Genomic DNA, 19520 nt, shown 5'->3' with positions numbered 1-19520 from the left:
AACTAATAAACGCTGCTCCAAAGACCAAAGTACATACAGTACAATGTCTCCCACATCAGTCAGTTTGTGAGTCAGTTTATACTGGTCAGAAATATGCATTTGGCTCATAACCAAAGAAATTTGGTAAAATCCAGGCATTAGTTAATATTCTTACTGCTACAACTAACTAGAAAAGAGATCTCTCATGCAGTCTAGACTAATACTTGTTTAGACACAAACCATACATGCACATGCCAAAGAAGCATTTCTGTATTTGTAACTTGGTTAATTTGCAGTTAGATAATACATATATAACATATTACAGATCTTTTAAAAATGTTCATCCTGCTTTTATTTAAATTGCATTTTAAATTTTTGTTTTTACTACTGCAATTTTTCAAATTTGCTGTTAAAATTCTTCTTTATACACAACATATTTTCAAAGACAGGTTCATATAGCTCAAGTAAAAAGTAAACATCTGAATGCTTACAATAAATTCCCCAGGGTGTTGAGCATTCTTGACTAGTTGTAAATTATACATTTGTGAGCAGTTGTGTATAGTTATAGATTAGAGTCTTTTTACATAGAATTTAGCACATGAATAATTTGCTAAATTGAGCTGGTTCATAATTGGTGTTTTTATAACAAAAAATTTAAAACTACCTTAGATTAACAAAGTACCTAAAGTATCTATTCATGTAACCCAAATTTCAGTGTCTGTATTGTATCAGAGAAGAAACTAAATATATCCAGTGCTGCAACTGTGAAAGAAGTGCAGAATTTGATACAGGCCATGACCCAAAGAGCAAAGTATATAAGGACTTATGTTTCAGTAATACTCATATACTTAATTTTGATGGGATCACGACAGCTGCTTCTGTTTTACCATTTTTATGTACTGTGATGCTATAATGGAGGCTGGTATAGGAGAATGGGACAACAACCCAGAACAAGAGTGTGTACCACAAATACAGTTACCTCCTAGTCCCTCTCCACTGTGGTTTTCAGCTCTGGTCCTCTAGTTCACACTCTCAGACTTTCTAAAGCCACCTGTTTTGATCCAGTGGAGTAAGTTATTTTACCTTTCCAAACCTGAAAAAAATTTGGGATGTTGCACTTGTTAAATGAAAAGAGGTTTAAGAGGAGGGAACTAATTGTCAGTTCAGTTGAATTAAACTGGATCCTTTATTGAATGGTCCCCAAAAGCTAGGGTATGAGTAAATGCACAGTAGGAATGAAAGTTGTGCCTTACAAGCTCTCCTGAGCTCTTACAAGCTCTTTGCCAGGTTTAGATTATACACATATTTCACAGATGGAATACCAGTCACATGTGGGATGTACCCATCAGAGATGCTTCTGCTGTTTTCATGATGTACTGCTGTACTTGTGCTGTTTTCTGATGTTTTCATGATAAGTGCCTGCTGCCCAAGGAATCGTGAAGGTTCATGTCTATACCTGAATCTTAAGTCTCCTACAACAAGGGAATGAGTGCCAAGTATTTTCAGGAGCATGATCGCCAAAACAAAACAAGTCCTTTTGGCAGAGAAAAAACTTTGCCTAAAATCTTTGTAAAAATTACAATGATTGAAACATCTTCACTGTCAGCAGACAACAAAGCATAACATAGATGAAATAAAAGAAATATGCATTATTGGACTTTAAATATTGTCCTACAGGAGAAACATTAAGAAATCAACCAAAGACAGAAAAGATTATAGATATTTAATTTCCACAGTGAGATTAAACAATTTTCATCATATACAAACATACCTACTTTACTTTAGGTACACATGAACAGCTACAATATTCAGCATGAAAACGAATGGCCGAAGTGGCGAGACTGCTAAGAGTGGGAGAACTGAGATGATCTGCCATTATCAAATAGAGGTAAGGAGAGTCTGAAAACAAACACTGATGTTTATGTACTTAATAAAACCTTCTGCTGACAGGAGTAGGAGAAAATTTTATTTTATGTAATTGGTTTTTTTCTCACAGCCATCTACATTTGTCTAATGAGAACAAAAATCTCAGGAGATAAATTACAGATAATGTCTGTAATCTAATATATGCTTAATATCATGTTGTGGGGAGTGAACACACCTCTGTGCCAGAGAGAAAGTAGCTGGTTTGGGAAATTAAGAAACAGGATTTTTATTTTGAAACAATGATTAGTTCCTGGCAGGTATATTAATTGGAACTGTCAAAGAAGATTAGTTAGGATGATACTATAACCAAAACAAGAGAGAAAACTGAAAACAAGAGATACATTCTTTAGTTTTCTTCCTGTTTGGATATGTAGAACAGTGCTTTAGAAGGATGACAGTGGAAAGAGCTGTATGCCATCCACATAATCATCTAGGTACAAGTGTGTTGCAAAGTCATGTCTGTGCTGCTAAAGTTGCTACCACACTTCAGAAGGGCTGACACAGGGAAACTGGGAAATCTGTTGGTGGGATTCATTAACCCAGGAGTCCTTAGGTGTTAGGAATCATTGCGTTTTCCTTCTGCCTCTTGACTTTCCAGCAAGGCTTTGGATGTTGACACTTCTCCACCCTCTGCTCCTGCATCTAAACAGAGACAGAAATAAACATTTATACCACACACATTCTCACAGGTATTTTAATGCTTTTTTATTTGGGTTCACTGATCATCTCTGTTTGGACTGGCTCTTTACTACTGCAGTCATGGGTGCTTTAGAAAGAGAGACTAACTCAAGAGATAAAGAACTCTGAGAGGCATCTGTTGGTGTTGATTTGCCCACTTCTTGCTTACGCTGATCAATCTGCATTTGGCTGTAAAAAATAGATTGGGAATGACTTTGTATTACTGTTATTATTTTTTTTTCTGGGTCATTTCCAAAATCAAATTAAAATGTTGCATTCCTTTGAGTACTCTGTGGTTTCAGGTATATAATATTTCAGTTTATGGACATGCCAGTGTTCTGTCTGACCTTCTTTGACAAGAAATACCTACGTGAATTTACCCTGTCTTCACAAGGTGAGGGGATTTTTTGTTACTCTGAGTTGGAAGTTCACTTTTCCACAGATTAGAGTAGAATGCTTACATGACTGGTATAAATAAAAGCTCCCCAGTGTCTCTGGTACATATAATGATATGTACTGTTCCATGCTGTTTCTTTTGATCAAGTTTACTCACTGAGAAGCAGAAACTCCTCTTGCCTTGGTTTTCTTATAAACCATAATAATAATTTTCACATTACCTTCAAGCCCCACATGGTAGCACCAGTGGTAATAGCACACCCAAATCTACAGCAGCCCATAGCTTTTGGGGACAAGGAGAGGCCTGCTCAGCACATCTGGCTGAACAGTCCTCTACTTCATACTCCTTCATCTCCTCCTTCAGTCATAATCTAAGGGGTACAGTTTCTCACTTGCTATAAAATATCAGAAACACCCAAAAAAGTTATATATCTTGGTCTTTACATATCACAGTAATATAATGCTGAACACAATTCATCAGCTAAAGCCCTTGGCAGAAACTGCTCGATGTTTTAAGTCTGCTCAGAGATTCAGAGGCTTTGGAGTTCTATAGCAATAAAGAACTGAGTTACTTGACACCCTCCAGCCTTATGTAGCACACCACTGTTGTGGAAAGGGAGATAGAGCAATCTCCTCTATTGGCTGTTTCTGTGCAGGCTGGACATCTAACATCAGTGGAGTCTTCCAGACAGGGCAGAGGAAAACAGTTTGTTAGAGGAAATCTCATTTCATACTTGGTGGCACTTAGGTGTGCAATACACGCTAGTTAAGCTGCTGAGTGTTATCAGCAGAATGGTGCCCTAACATGGGTTACCAAATATGGAAGACCAGTATAGCTTCTTGCTCTCAAACTTCTTGCAGCCTCCTCTTCAACCTTTGGATCACCAGTGACACCAATCAACTATTCAACATGGTTCCAGACCACCTGTGGAAAGTCTCAGCACGCCAAACCTTACACACCACCAGAGGAGGATCAGGCATGATACAGATGGTCTGCATTTCAGAGTTAGGCTCCAAGGTAAGTAGCTGGTGCCAGAATATCTTCCGTTTATCTCACAAGAACATCAGCTCTGTGAGGCTTGCAGAGTACATGGACATTTGTAACATACAGGTACGGTCCTTGTGTATTCAAAAAAAAAAAATAGAGCAAAGTCTCTTTTCTCTTCTAAACCAGTATTAGCACATCCTGTTCCTGATTTTTCACTATGACAGTAACTGACAGCATTTTAGAACGAGAAAATGTATGATCCAATGAACATTAGCTAAATTTGAAACAAGATGGAGAGTCCTCCTTGCCATTTCCCATAATCTTCACTGAATCTGAATTTGAGAGTAGCAACAAAATAGGGCATACTTTATATAGCCACATGTTCCATCTTCTCTACTTTTCTCATTTATCTATTTTCTTTGTTCTGAGCTGCAAATGACTTTCCTTTTCAAACTACTTATTGTTAAAGTCAGAAATAGGCAAAAGAAATGCCTGTTAGAGTCCCAAATGTTTCACAAACAAACTGTTTCCCTGCCACCACATTTGAACTTCAAAACTGTCTCTCCATTTTGATGAATTCTCCTTTGTTTGCTTGCTGTCTCATCAAAACTTTAACTTACAACATAATGAAGCTGAAATTCCCATCTGATACTTGTGGAATTCCCATCTCCAGAAAGCACCCAAGCTGTCAAGAGTGAACCTAACTGCATTCTGTATTCACTTCCTATTATCACTACTGTAAACTGCTGATAACAGAATGTGTTGCCTTCCAACATGCTTTGGGCACAGCTATATATCAATGACAAAAGTCAAGGACAATTCCATGTTCTTAATTGTTCCTCAAATCCTGGCAGTGCTGGTCCTGTATTTCTAAGAAAGCATCAGTACATTTTGCTAAAACTAACATAGCTGTATTCAATTTCTTCTTCTTAATGAATTGGATGGAGACCAGGAGAGGAGGACTGGTGTGTCATCTGGAGGGCTAGATATTTATCTTATGCCATGCTATAAGTTTTCTTATAAAAAGACTTGCACTCTTTCCTGTTTGTTTTGTAGGGACATAATTTTCATATTAATAGGGAAAAATGTCTCCTCAAGACAAAATAATACCTTCTTCCAGAATCCATTCAGATTCTTATTTTCCTCACTTTTCCTGGTTCAAGCCAGGATATGGTCATTCTGCCCTTCTCACTCCTCCAGGAAATGTTCTTTCTGCCTGCTCAGCAGTCCTTTGATAGGCCCGTGTGGGGTTTAGATTACAGAACCCCAAATACATGACTATAAATTAAATCACCAAAATAACAACAATTTGAGATCAAATAAATCCTTCCCCCTGGCCTTTACGGTGCTTTAGGAGGCTGTTCACCTAGCATCCTGTAATTTCTCTGGGCAATGTAAAAGGAGGATATGCAACCCTGGAGACTAGGAATCCCTTTAATGATCTACTTCAGTTCAGATTCATAGACCGTTCACACCTTAGGACAGGCTTGCCTTCCCCTTTGCTGCACTCACACCATCACTGCTCCTGGATGTGGGACCATCTTCTGTGGTGGCATCACAACAGCAGCAGTGATGGGCATGAGAAGAGCAGGTTTTCTGAAAAAAATTCTGTTTCAGATTAAAAAAAAATGGGGATAGACCATGCTCAGGGCCAGTCCATATTTTTTGTTTCTTAGGCACTAGAAATCAGATTTTTCTGAATCTGAAAATTCCTCTGAAGTCACTCTGAAAGTAAAAAAAAAAAAACAAACTGAGAAAGCTGGTGTTGATTAGACCTGTGCTATATCAACAGAGCACCTGATCAAATTAAAGGACATGGCAAAATAGGGCACTGGTCTCAGATAGCAAAGTTGAAAGCCTACTAAGCAGGAGTAAAATACTACAAACACTACTCTTAATGTATTTGCCTGTATATTCTGAGAGCTGTCATTGTACTAACAGCACAGCTCTGCTGTCTTATGCAAAGTTATCTCAGTGCAGTAGTACACTAGAATTTATAGCTGGAGTGATGTGTTTTCCAAGTTGCCCGGACATACAACTATATTTTCTCACGCTTAAGGGAACTGGAATTCAGTTCCCAGCATGGAGGTGTTTCCCTAAGCTGCTAAGCTGCTAACTGTGGATCTGTGGATGGATATGGGTTAATATTAACTTGTCTTACCAGGAGGCACAAGTGATAACTGCTTTGGAAGGTTGAATTTAATTCTAAATGATGAAAGGAATAGTAGTACTAGTATCAAAACTGCACGGTGGTGGAAGTCTTAAAAAAAAAAAAAAAAAAAAAAAAAAAAAAAAAAAAAAAAAAAAAAAGCAGCAAAGGACAACTGCATATAAATGTCCTTTTCTGAATGCCCAGCCATTACCTTCTGAAACAGAGAGCTCAGCCAGTTTGTGTGGCAAGTCTGAAGTCCCAGCACCAGCAGGAGAGCCCAGGATATCTGGTAAGGCGTTTCGGCGGCCTGACCGTCCTGATGAGGCAAAATCTGTGACCACAGGCTCTACATCAGTCATTGCTGACTCCTTTCCTCATAGCAACATCTGCATATGGAACAAACAGAAGAAGAAAACAGCTGTAGCCTGATGGATGCTAATCACCTGCTCAATGGTACAATAGCCAGAGGCTTTGCCCAATGGTTCTTTTGTTATTAAAAACCATACATTTCAATACTGAGTGTTTAATCTTTATTTCTTCCCCTGAAGAAGATGGAAGACTGTCTGTGCATGTCCTTACCGTGCCATTTGCATATCAGACTAGCATAGTGAACAACTCTACACTGACAAGAAACCTGTGAATAGGGTCAGCAACAGCCAGCCCTTTCTGCCAGAAAGGGAAAACTGCGGACTACACTGGGCTTTCAATCAGGCTCAGAGATGTCTGCATGGTCACAATCAACAGATGAAGTGTGAACATCTCAAGCAGAATACTTGGCTGCAAGTGGCACACAGAGTGTGAAAACTGCCCTTAGCAGTCACAAAAGTCTATAATACAATAATTTACACATTTACATGATAATTAACAGACCAATTTATAATAATTAGATATCCATTACTCAATTCAAAACAATAGTTACTTGCTCTATATGAATGAAGTTTTGTTTGCAACGTGGGAGCAGGAATGTTGTCTCTGTGTAAATATGGTCAACATTTTGTGTGGGAAGGGATACAGATGGTACTGCAGACCAGTCTGACTGAAGGCTGTCGGCTTTTGGTTGACAACTGGCTGTATTTAGACTAAAAACTGGGTATGGAAAGTGTCAATCATGTTAGTGTTGTTCACATAAGAAGCAGAGCATCACAGTCCCCCTTTTAAAATTCTGCTAAGCTTGGAAAATATTGTTGCCTTCATTTCATGGATAGAAAAATTTATACAAATAGATATCAAACATTATTTGCTCTGATGTGCAGGAAGGAGAGGCAGAACTTTGATTATTGATGCTGACCTGCCATTTCTACCACAAACATTTTCTCTTCTTCATCAAAGTGTCTTTCATCTGTGTCAATCCAAAACCAAGAAGAAATAACCTTCTTTGTATCTCTAAGTACCTTGTAATAGAAGAAATGAATGCTTCTTGACAAGAAACAAAGGCACAGGTAGGACTGCTAAGTCTGAAAGGTGACCTGAACATGCAAATAAGCTGCTTGCTTTAACCAAGGGCAGTAAGTGAAAGGTCTCCCTGGAGATTTAGCAGAAGGCTCCTGTTCTACAGGAAAACAGGTCAAATCCAAATGAAACTTTTCCATCTGAAACTATACATGGGCAAAATGATGTTTTTAGTAAAAATCTATCAACATGGATCCAGCATTCAAGAAGTTAGATTTAGCATTATACTATCACAGTGTGAGATCAGCACTTGGCACGAAATATGAAAAGAAGGAGAATGAATCCATGATTATATATACAGTCTCATGGCTTTTTGGGGGTGTTCATATTTATTAAACTCTAGGTGTCCTAAATCCTTTTCCTCATATGCTCACCACAGCAAGTAAAGAGAATGTAAATTACACTTCAGAACAGAAAACATTTGGGGTCTTCTTTTGCTTAGTAAAATTGTTAAAATTACTCTCAATGCCAAAATACCAGCATGCTTGCATTTCCTGCCCATTTCATCTCATAATGAATTTCATCTCATTAATATGGTAGAGCCAAAAGTACTGTTGTGAGTAGACTGCTGTTCAGTAAGATCTACAGAATGACATTAACATCAAAACACACTTTCTCAAGCCTGCATTGGGACTTTTCCCCTCCCCACTTTTCTCTCTTGCATGGATCTTTTGGCCCCTAAATTGTTACTTTTTAAATGGAGAAAATCTGGTCTACAACTCATGCCATATGAAGCTACTCTCTTCTGCAGTACAGTCTGCAGTACAGTTTGCACTTCTGCACTTGTTTCAAAGCCCTCCCTTTCCTCTCCAGCACATCTCTTTCTCCTCTGATGTAATCTCCCTTCACTGCATAATACTAGACAGCCCAGGAAGATGATGAAGGACACAGTCTGACGTGCCTCCACGTAAGTGAATTATGATTTATGCACTTGATTAAAAAAGTATGCAAATCTAGACAAATCTAGAACATCTGTCAGACAGAAAATCAGCTGATCATTATCCATCTGTCTGGTGGCCATAATTCAAATTTAGCTATCTAAAAATACATCCTTTATATACATAACATTTACCATTAAACATTTTTACCTGTTTTTTTTTCTATCTACACTACACTAGCACAGCATGTTCTCTAAGTACATTTGAAAGATAAGGACTACCCCAAGAGGCTTAGAATTGATATTACAAAATGTAAGTCCATTTATAGGTCTATATAACGAAAAACTTAAGCCCAACTCCCAACATACGACAGACATTATTCAAAGTAGCTTGCAGCTGTACTTGAGAGAAATGCCATTTTGTTCATTAACGTTCTAAGGGATTTCTTCAATTTCATTCTGAGGCTCTCTTTTATCAGTATTTTCTAAGGCCTACATCCAAGTAAGGATACAGAGTTTCTCTGCTCTTCATGTGTTTCTACCATTGCATTTCTTAACACATTCATTGGAAAATATCTACCTTTCTGGCATCTCCTTGCATCTGTTAAGCATAGTATTATTCATGCCTCCTCACAGAGTAAACAATAATTACAGTGTGCACAGCGTCTATTCTTCTCAAATCCACTCCTTCTCCTCCTGCTGCCAACATCTTCTTCTGCTTCACTGAACCCATTTTGCTCTAGCCTTATCCAAGATAAAGATACTCACATGTTGCTAATGCCTGTGTGCAGTTGCTTCTCTGAGTTTCCAAATTACTGTTGTCATTTTTCTCCTGTGTGACTGCTCACCAGACTAATGGAGCACAGTTCCAAAAGAACAGTGCCAGATTTCCAAATCACAAAGTTCTGTACTACCCCAGTTCCCTTTTTGCAATAGCAAAAGCCCAGTCCACCAAAAGTATGAGGCAACTGGGTGGAAAAGAAGAGCTGGGCAGGGATGGAGGCTGTCTGCAGAGGGTCAATAGTAGGAAGGCAGGTGCACATCCCAGAAGGGCTCCTCTACCAGTTAAGAGACTGAAGGCTGTGGCTGGCATCCCAGCTAGCACTCCATCACCAGGACTAACTTTGCAGCTCATTACTGGGCCAAGACAGTGTTAAGGAGGTTTTGGGAGCATTAGATTAATCCTCTCATATATGCCTCTGAAATGCCTGTAGGATCACCCAGAATGCACAACAGATGACTCAGGTGTGCAGAGGGGAAGGAAATGCTCTGCTTGTGAAAACTGACTACAGCCAAAAGCAAAACTCAATTAATGATCTATATTCAGGTAAATGTCCCCAGACAAAAAAATGGCAAGTAAACTCCTAGTGGCATTTTCTCGAAAAGACAGCTAGTTTGTTAATCTTTGAGTCTTCTTTTGCTGACAGCACATCCATCCCTTTGGGGGGAAATGATTCAGAATCTGGTGAGAATTTCTTTACATAAATGACAGGAAAAGAACAAATAATTCTCCTGAAACAATTTGTGTTGAGAATCAAGGGAAATAATGCTTCAAGGTGCTCAGTTGTAGCAGGTGCCACAGTCCACATTTAATGTCAGTGTTGTCACTTCTTCACTCTTATCTGTTAGAAAATAGATAAATCACCACCTTCAGTATTTGTGAAACCTAATTTTGCTTCTGATCTTTCTACTGTCTAACACAGACAAAACACCAGATTTGTTCTGCTTGGAAGGACAAACTATTCCTCAATAAATATCAAAAGGTTCTCAGCATTGGCACTGTGGCAACTCCACTCCATGCAGGAGCCTGAAAGACCAAACATATCACTCCTTGCTATTCAGGCACTTTTGTCAAAAACTTATGAATAGTCTCTGCCTGTGCTATCCGAGAAAGCTATATTTCCCAAACAGTGTTTGTTCTGAATGCCCTTTAGCAGAAAAAAACCTGGAAAGCATGAAATCCTTTCACAAAACAGATGAAAAACTCAATAGCCAAGTAGTACTTTCAGAACCAGACTGACTGATTCTGTGTCTTGTGGGTGTCTTCCTGTAAGATGCATTTCACCAGCTTAATATATTCAGTAAAAACTTTAGTCCTTCAAGTGGTGTTTAGTTTATTTACTTGTAATGAGTGTTTTCCATGTACCTCTAACCCAGAAGCCTGTAGGTTCAAAACTTCCTAAGTAAGGAGAACAGAAAACATATTGAATGAAGTGCTTTCCACTGTGCAACTGATTTGAAAACCACATCTTCTTGCTATGCAGTTGCCATGCTTTCACATCCACTTCTGCTGCAGCTGCATCCTCATGTCTTTGTCTCCTCTTACCAAAGGTCTCAAAATAGGAACATTCTCATTGTACATGCTCACATAATCCTTATGCTTTATCCTGAGGCATTTCTGGACCACAGAAAAGATAAAAAAAAACACCTAGGAACATCCATGTGTTTAAGGAAGACAGCCTAGAGATTATGATGATGACTAACAGTAACCTGGGCACGCTCATAAATTTGATGAGAAAAATTTCTCTTATGTGTTTTTTCACATCAGGAACATTTGTTACACACTGGCAACCCTACTACTGGGAAGCACACAGAAAGATAAGCAAGTGATCTTTACCAATACATCTTTACCATATGTATATCCAAACACAGGGGTCTCAATTTTATTTAGGGCTTAGGATAAGAAATCACACATTTCTGAGTATGCAGAAGCAATATAGCAATATAGCTAACTATATGAATGTTAGAAGTTATCCACTAATGAAAAAGAAGTAAATTATGTTACTTTCCAGGTTTTTTAATGTATCACTAAACTAGAAACAAGAGTACTTTTTATTATATCACATTAGAAAGATGATTTGGGTTTCCTGTACCAACAATGTTGGCTGTTCTAAAAAAAAAAAAAAAGTGCTCAGAAAAATTTTTTGTCGTTTCTATGCAGGGAAACTACTTATATCCCATCTCAGTAAATCTACAGTGAAGAAGCATTCCTTCTACAGCTGTTTCAGTCTGTCTGTTACAGGCCATATAACATGAGTTATTTTTGGGATGAAATTTGAAAGTTTGGTATATTGTATAACAGGTTTTCCCTTTTGGTTCTTTGCAGTGTACTCAGCTGTACAGACATTTTACACAAAGGTCTTGTGTGTTACTTCTGCTCTGGTTACAGGACCTGCTCTACACTCTTGCACTAGAAGCAACATCCTTATCAATAGTGTGCAAAAACGGCTTCTGTACATGATCTTCTTAATACTAAAGTGGTCATGCTGGGATATCATGACTGCACCATTCCTCCAATTCCTGCTCTCAGAAGCACTGAATAAATACCCAAGATCTTTATTCTTTTGTTCAGAAGTCCATCATTTTAGGGCACAGAATCTGAAAAACTTAGCCAAAGCTATAGAACTTATTTTATCCTCAAAATGGCACTTTGAACTTTCAGTTGAAGTTTCGGATCACTTCCATTAAGCCAATATTATACTCATGTGAAAGACAAGTGGGGAAAAAAAGCAACACAAGATTGATTCCGCTGCCTTTAAGCTTCTGGAGAATGTGCAGATACCAATGCTGCAGTTCAACCTCTACAAACATGTACAGAGGAGAAAGCTTGACTGTGAGCTGCATCTGACCCCTGAGTGCACAGTGCTCTGATGCACAGGAGAACACATTACAGAACCAATAGCACTTCTAAATAATGGCACCATTTTCTCCTTGTGAAAGAAAATAAAGGAGAGAGGAGAAGGGGTCATGATACTGACAACTGTATCAGAAGTTATCTGCAGTGAGTAATAAATGAAGTGACATTAGCTGAAGGCAGTCGATACTGGGCAACCAAGCATGTCACTTTCCAAATGCCTGTGAGTGACCAAGAGCAATGACTGACATAAATGTTAGTCAACTTCATGGGAAACACAGATCAATTCTAACTCATGGGCCATGCTGGAAAGAAATCAAACACATCCCCTACTATGGAATGAGAAATGAAGCTCAGTGGTAACAAATCAACTGACCAACCTAATTCTTCCTCTTATATTTTGTCCATTCATCCCCACAGAGTTTGCATTTCCTGTTGCAAATACACACACCACTTTGTGAGATCAGCCACACAATTCCAACCTGCTAAATCCTTTCTTAGAATCTGCATCTGGCCTGAAATTGCAGAGAATTTTGCCCACTTTCAGGAATATATATGAGGAGCATTTTCAGAATTACAAATAATTTTTACAGCTAATCTTGCCTTGCAGAGTCCCTGCAACTACAACATTGCAGTTCAATTTTACCTATGACCTTTTTCCATTTCAAAGGCACACAAGGAAATGAGTATCCCCCAACCTCTCCAATATCCTTTCTCCTCAGCCATTTAACTGGGAATTCCTTAGGGAAACATCAAATAAGTTTTTCCCTCTACTTTGATATCTGCTGCCCCCACATCCCACAAACAGTTCTGTAACACAGACAAGTCTTCTACATAAACCAGCATATATATGTCAATCTGTTTTCTTTGTTACAAGCAGTGAGGGATTTGGTTCTTTACTTGCCAGCTCTGTGGAAGAAAACTATTTGACAAAACCACTGGGAAAACTGAGGCAAGCAAAGAGCTTGAGGCACACTGGAGTCCACTTATACAATGCACTCCAGTAAAGGAATCAGCCCAGTGAAATGTAAAATGCCTTTGTGAGAAGGTGAATTTAGAATTTAGCAGATATATGGGAATGGAACAATCCCATGCATGTAATCAACATGGCTGTCTACCCGAAGTCTCTCACTGGGGAAGGCCCAAATCTCCTTGAGATCTTACTGACATGAATGAGGGATGTTTCCATCTGGCTCAGAGTGAATCTGAGTGTACCTGTATGTACAGCATGTTCTCAGGAAGGGAAGTCCTTGTGGAAGTGCTTACAGAAGAGGAGTTGCGGAGCAAGAGGAATTTCCTGCGAGCAACACGTGGGGACAAAGGGTTGAAAACTTTGGAGCACAAGATGGACAGAGAAGTAAAAACCACGGGGAGCTGTAACTGTGCTTCTGTGTAGAGAAGAAAGATTACCTGAGGGTTTATGTGAGACAAAGAAATTACATGGGAAGCTAAAGGTACATGGAAAGAAAGGAGAGCTCTGGAACCCTACTGAGGAAGAAGAGCAAAATCAGTAGTGAGGAGTTTCTTTGGAAGGCAAGCAAGATGGGAGGAAGAGGTTTGGTCAGTTCTGAGAAACACTGCAGGAGACTAGTTGTGGTGCAGGATGAGTAGAGAGATGGGCACAATGGAGACCCTATGCTTAGCAGCAAATGAGCTAGGTAACAGTATAACAGGTTGTTTAGTTTTTTAACTTAAAAAATGTTTACTACATCAAGGCTCTTTCTTCTCAGGGTTTTTTTGAGGGAGATAAATTATTGTGTTAATTTGACATGTGCTACAACACCTTGGCCACCAAATATGTAATATTTGTGACAACCTTTACAGACTGATATTGTGTCCCTCAGAAGAACAAGCAGCTCCAGCAAGAGCTTCTGGACAGAACTGCATTTTCATTGCCCTGCAGACAGCACCCTTCCAGGGAGAAAAGTCCCTGTTTATTTCACATTAAGACCTCCAGAGTGTCCCTTGGAGGTAGAAGTGGGTTTGGTGAGTTACCTTTCCATTATGAAATTGGTGAGGGACAGAAGCTTGTGCTTCTTTCCATTCAGCAGTTGGGTGGTAACAGTCTGGCAGCAAGCAGGAATTGCAGTGTGAATAGCTGCAGGCACCTTGCTAAGCTCCTAAGCCTTCAAAGCATGGGACTGAGACCATTTCCACTAAAAACCAAGGACAAGCTCTTAGAAGTACTTTATTGATTTAGCTATGCAAATAAAAGCTGACATTTTGTGTTGTCAGAGCCAGGCAACATTCTATAATTATATATAAAGCCAGATTAATTTTATTTAATTTGTATGATGATTCCTTCTTCACACCTACAAGCTGTATTTTTTTAGCCTGGATCAGATCGGGAGACCATCCCATCCTCTTCGTGGACTTCTTCCCTGCTCATCTCAGTTTCACTTGACTGATGTGGAAATACTTGGTTTAGCCAGTTTTGCAGTCATACCCCCCATCATTTCTTCACCTGAGCATAGGATACTCTCTGTCTCATAATGATATAGTTTATGTCTGATGAACACTTTGGAAAAGCTAAAGCCCAACCAAATCCATGCACCATTCTTCTCCCTGAGTAAAACCTTCCTATTTAAATTTTTAATTTCTGCATTCTGGTTTCATAATGCAAGCACACACAAGGCGGAGTCACAATTTCCAGAACAAGAATTACTCATAGCTGTCTGTTCTAATAAAAAAAAAAAAAACCAAAAACCAAACCAAACCAAAAAAAAAAAAAAAAAAAAAACAACAAAAAAAAAAACCCAAAAAAACCCACAGCAAAAATCCCAACACAAACCAAACCAACAAAAATGAAGTGAAACTTAGTATTAAATTGCTATTTACTCATAGAGGACTGGAAACAGTATTTAAAACAAAGTAAGCTTAAATCTATTCTTATTGAGTAATAGAAGTACTAACATACTAATAAAGGCTAATTTCATTTTCTTTACCATGGAAAGCTGCAAGAAAGCCTGCTTGTCTTTGTCATGAGTGGGTCTGTAAATCTAACACTCCAAGTTTTTTATTCTTCTGCCTGCTTCCTTAAGCACCAGCCTGACAGGTAAAGCAGTTGACAACCTCAGCTATTTCTGTAGTGCTTATTGTTGATGGAAGCATCCCTACCACCCTTTCCAGCAAGTATCAGTCTGAAAGCCACTCAGGTATCTTGCAGACATCACCCCAACACTTCTCTCAAACATGGTTCTTGGGGTCTCAGCGCTCTTTGCTTTTGCCATGAAGCTCTGCATAACTATTTCCCCCATAATTATTCATCTGTTTCTCACTTCAATTGTTTCTCATACTCCACAAATGATCTGGGCTTCTTGAACTATTCTTCTGGCTCATGCAAGAATACTCCTGGAAATCCAATCCAAAATACCTCATTTAGCATTCTTCACTGAATAGGATGGTGGAAAGAAAATAATATTTGCTCAATTCATTAAATGTTTAAATAGTTAATAAAATATTATTTTATTAACTCAGTTCAAGGACAGTAAAAGGTCTTTGCTTTTGCTTATATAAATGAACTATTGCAGGATAATTCTATAAAGCTATCTCTGCTGGTCTACCCAAAGGTTTTTTCAGTTACATTTTTCTAACTAATAAAACATAATTTATTTCCCTAAAAATTTTGTCTTGACCATACTCCTTAGACCACCACAGGTGCTGGAAAATTCTGCAAAATCATTCTGGTTCAATTTGTCCTCAGGGGAGGATGAACCAACAGAGAAGAGAACACTGTGCTTTTCAGACTTAATCTGGTGACTGTTAAAGTGAGCCCAGGCAGGAAACAGCCATTTGGCAAGTGAAGTCTAATACAGGGAAAATGGAGCTAACCTCCAACTGCAAGTCAACCTGGTGCCCTGAAACAGCCTTTAATGAGTTACTGAAGTTTCCTACTGCTCTCCTTGACATGTCAGTCACTTTACACTCACAAGATGAAAAATCAATAGGACATATGGATACATTTTGAGAAGTATATGACTTTGCTGCACTGTCTTCAACAATTATATTTTAAATGAGGACCCTCAGTTCCTTGCTCGGTATGTTCTATTTATACTATATTTATGCTTTAGCATATTTTTTTTTGCTTCAGAAACAGTATTTCTTCAATATTCAATGAATAATCCTTCATTTTCATTTCACTCTCCAGTATACATCATGCTTACTCTAATACAATTTCACTGAGGTCACAGTTTACCAGTTCAATCTTCGCAGTGGTCCTATTTAATGATTTTGATGAAATTACAGCTAGGAAAATTTGCCCCCTCTCATGGTGACTCACCAAGAAAACAGACAGATTTGAGAAATCCATCTTCTTTTAGGCTTATAATTTTAGTTAGATAATGACCTTGATTCACAAGACTTTCTCAATAATATTTACAATAGACTTTAAATTGCAAGTAAAAAAATAAATTCAGTCAATTACAATTCACTGAGACATATCCTGATAGCACAGGTTTACAATTTGACCCTGCAGTTCCCCACACACTCACATAATTGCAAGGCTTGTGTTGCTTCCACTGAAATTTGATAATACAGCCAGGACACAGTACTGGGAACGAGCGCTTTGACATTCAAGAGCAGATCACTGAGTCAGATTTGTCCCACTCAGTTTTGGTGATTGGAGTTATCTCCAGGGGATAGGACACATCTCCTGTTACCTGTTCACCAGAAAATCTGTGACTGCACCATGGTCAGAGACCACAGGGTATTTACACCCACAGGCACAAAGGATCAGAATAACAAAATCCTCGGACTTAATCCTCTGCCAGAATGTTCTGAGATTGGGGAAAGGCTTTTTCCACAGAATAAGCAATACAGGCGCGTAAGTATTTGAGAGCATCTTGTTCTTAAATTTTCTGGAAATAAGGCAGCTAAGCACAGCTCCACTGAGTATCACTGATGAAAGAAATTAAATAAGTCAAAAATCCACAATTCCACAATCTCTTGAGGAGTAATGAAGGAAACAAACAGGCTATATGATTATCCATAATACACATTGAGATTTTTTTCCTTAGAATTTATTTTGAATTGATTTTACACTTCAGGTGAAGGGTTTATCTGCAGTGCTTCCCTCTTCCTACTTTTAAATGACTCTATTTCCTTCCTCTGCATCTCTGCTGAAAGGATACCATTGATCACAGCAATTTATAAACCTCCCTGACTTTCATGCTGTTTAGAGTGTCTCTTTTTCTTAGGAGAATAGATCTAACAGGTAAAATTCATAGTAGCTACAAGCCTAAACAAGTCAGTAAAAGACACATGGGATTAATTTGGTTTAATTTCTTTAGTCTTTCAATATACTTCTATTTTATGAACGTAAGAATCATCTCTATTACCCTCTAATGACCTTAGCCTGGGACCCTAAACCAGCCTTCCTATCTTAGGGCTTCACAGTTATAGACCCTTTTTCAAAAAAAAAGAAGACATATTTCAATCAAAATTCTACTAAAATGCTAAGGACATTATGTTATGGTCCCAGCAAACTTACTTGGCAATTAAGAAAAATTATTGTCTCTCAAAAAATCTAAGCCAAAAAAGCAAATCCCTACTATATTATTACAGCCTATCTGTTTTTCAAGAATCAAACAGACCTTTCCAGGGCATGCATGAGGCTGGCAGGCAGGTCATTTCCAGACAGTTGAATTTATGTATTTTAAATTAATTCAATTAAAATTATCTCTAATTTTTTAAGGCAGATGGCTTTCAAAGAACCCTTTCCATATTGATAAATGATCCTTCAGTAAACATGTCTGCTATTGAAACACCTGCATTGAGTACTTTAAATAGGGACCAAAAAAGGTGTATTTATATCTCAATTGATATGGAGGCTGTGAAAATCACCAGTGCATATAGGATGATTTAAAAGATGACAGTAGAAGGTTAAAGTGTGTTTTTTAAAAATTATTTGAATGAAATACTCAGATTTTAAAAGGGGGCCTAGGATAAAAACTTCCAGCAGGGCCTGTTCTGACAGAACAGGAGATAATGGTTTTAAACTGAAACAGATTGATTTAGATTAGACATATGGAAGAAGTTTTTTTACAGGAGGTGGTAAAACACTGGCACAGGTTTCCCAGAGAGATGCTGGATGCCCCATCACTCAAAACATTCAAGGTCAGATTGGATGGGGCTCTGAACAACCTGATCTTGTTGCTGGTGTCCCTGCCATTGGAAGGGGGGGTTGGACTAAATGACCCCTGAAGATCCCTTGCAACCCAAACCATTCTATGTGAATGATTCTAAGTATGGCTGGACCCTTAAGCTATTTTAGCTGGGATACACAGAACTTTTATTTAACTTTCTTAATTTTCATGGGCCATTGACTCATGGGCTCTCATGGGAAAGTGAAGGAATGAAACCAAAAATATAAACAAGCAATCAAGTCTTGTTCCTATTTGTCATACAAATAACATTAAATGGAAGTTCCACATACTGAATCCTTTGGATTTAAAAGTTTAACAAGGAGAAAGAAATAGCTTTCTCCTCATCTTTTTAGTTTTAATTTAACATTTAGTCTGCTATATTCTGAGTGAGAGGTGGGTTTAATTTTGACATGTTAGAGCAATGCCGTTCTTCCACAAGAGAAGCAGAAGCAACAAGCAAGGTCTGTCTAAGCAAACATTGCTTCCCTTTGGAGCAGAATCAGATAGGATTTTCATCTTGAAAGCTCAGAGGAACAGGTGAATCTGCACTTCCACTGTGTAGGGATGGTACCATGTAATTCCTGAATCACATCAATTTCAATGAAACTTTTTTACTAGGTCCAGGCAAGAGAGAGACCTCTGACTGCTCCTGAAGAGTTACTTGTCAGTGTTCAGGGATTGGCACAGGGTAGGAGGACAGTCAGCTTGAGTTGCTATGGATATGGTGACTGCTTTAATCACCAGGTTCTTTGACCCTTCTGAAATTTTCACTTTGTGCTTTCACCCCTGGAAGCCCACAAACACACCTTCACAGGGTTTTCTTGCTCTGGAAAGAGCCCATACACAGCCCCAGTGATACAGCACATTTCCTAGAAGGTTAGAAGGCAAGGAAATCCCAGACCTTGGCTGACTTTATCACTGGAGGTTTGTTCTTTTGTGCTCTCATCCAGCACTGAGACAAAAACAGTCAAACCCTGACGGCCACAGAGGTCATGCACGAGATGGGACATCCTTCACCTCAACTCCTTCTCTTACCCTAAATGAGACAGCACCAGCCCTGCCTCCCCTCTTCCTACTGTCTCATGGCAGCAAATGCCTTCTCTCCTTTTCCTCTGTCCTACAGCACCAAATTTACATGCTCATAGACATGCTCTCTCCATACAGAAAGTGCCAGTGTCCCCCTCCTCACCCAGCCTCTCCCACCCTGCCCCACAGAAGGACCATGGCAAAATTCTCCACTATCCCTGCAGAGGCTCCCCCCCAGGCAGCGCCACAGGTGAATCTCCCCACAGAAAGAC

The 19520-nt window shown here is 38.8% G+C and overlaps 1 protein-coding gene across 5 annotated transcripts in view; it reads right to left on the bottom strand.

Moving 5' to 3' along the window:
* Positions 1-1146: 1146 nt before the first annotated feature.
* PKIB (cAMP-dependent protein kinase inhibitor beta) overlaps positions 1147-19520 on the bottom strand; it is a 53730-nt gene continuing 35356 nt past the window's right edge. For all 5 annotated transcript variants that reach the window (XM_038130841.1, XM_038130837.1, XM_038130838.1 and 2 more), the window contains exons 2-3: positions 6331-6505; positions 1147-2547 (exon numbers count right to left, since the gene is read on the bottom strand). In XM_038130841.1, the coding sequence (XP_037986769.1) occupies positions 2462-2547; positions 6331-6478 (234 nt within the window). In that variant the 5' untranslated portion in view covers positions 6479-6505 and the 3' untranslated portion in view covers positions 1147-2461. The remainder of the gene's footprint in view (positions 2548-6330; positions 6506-19520) is intronic.

Source organism: Motacilla alba, chromosome 3, assembly GCF_015832195.1.
Source record: "Motacilla alba alba isolate MOTALB_02 chromosome 3, Motacilla_alba_V1.0_pri, whole genome shotgun sequence".
NCBI classification, from domain to species: domain Eukaryota; kingdom Metazoa; phylum Chordata; class Aves; order Passeriformes; family Motacillidae; genus Motacilla; species Motacilla alba.
This window is presented reverse-complemented; position numbering and strand designations above follow the sequence as displayed.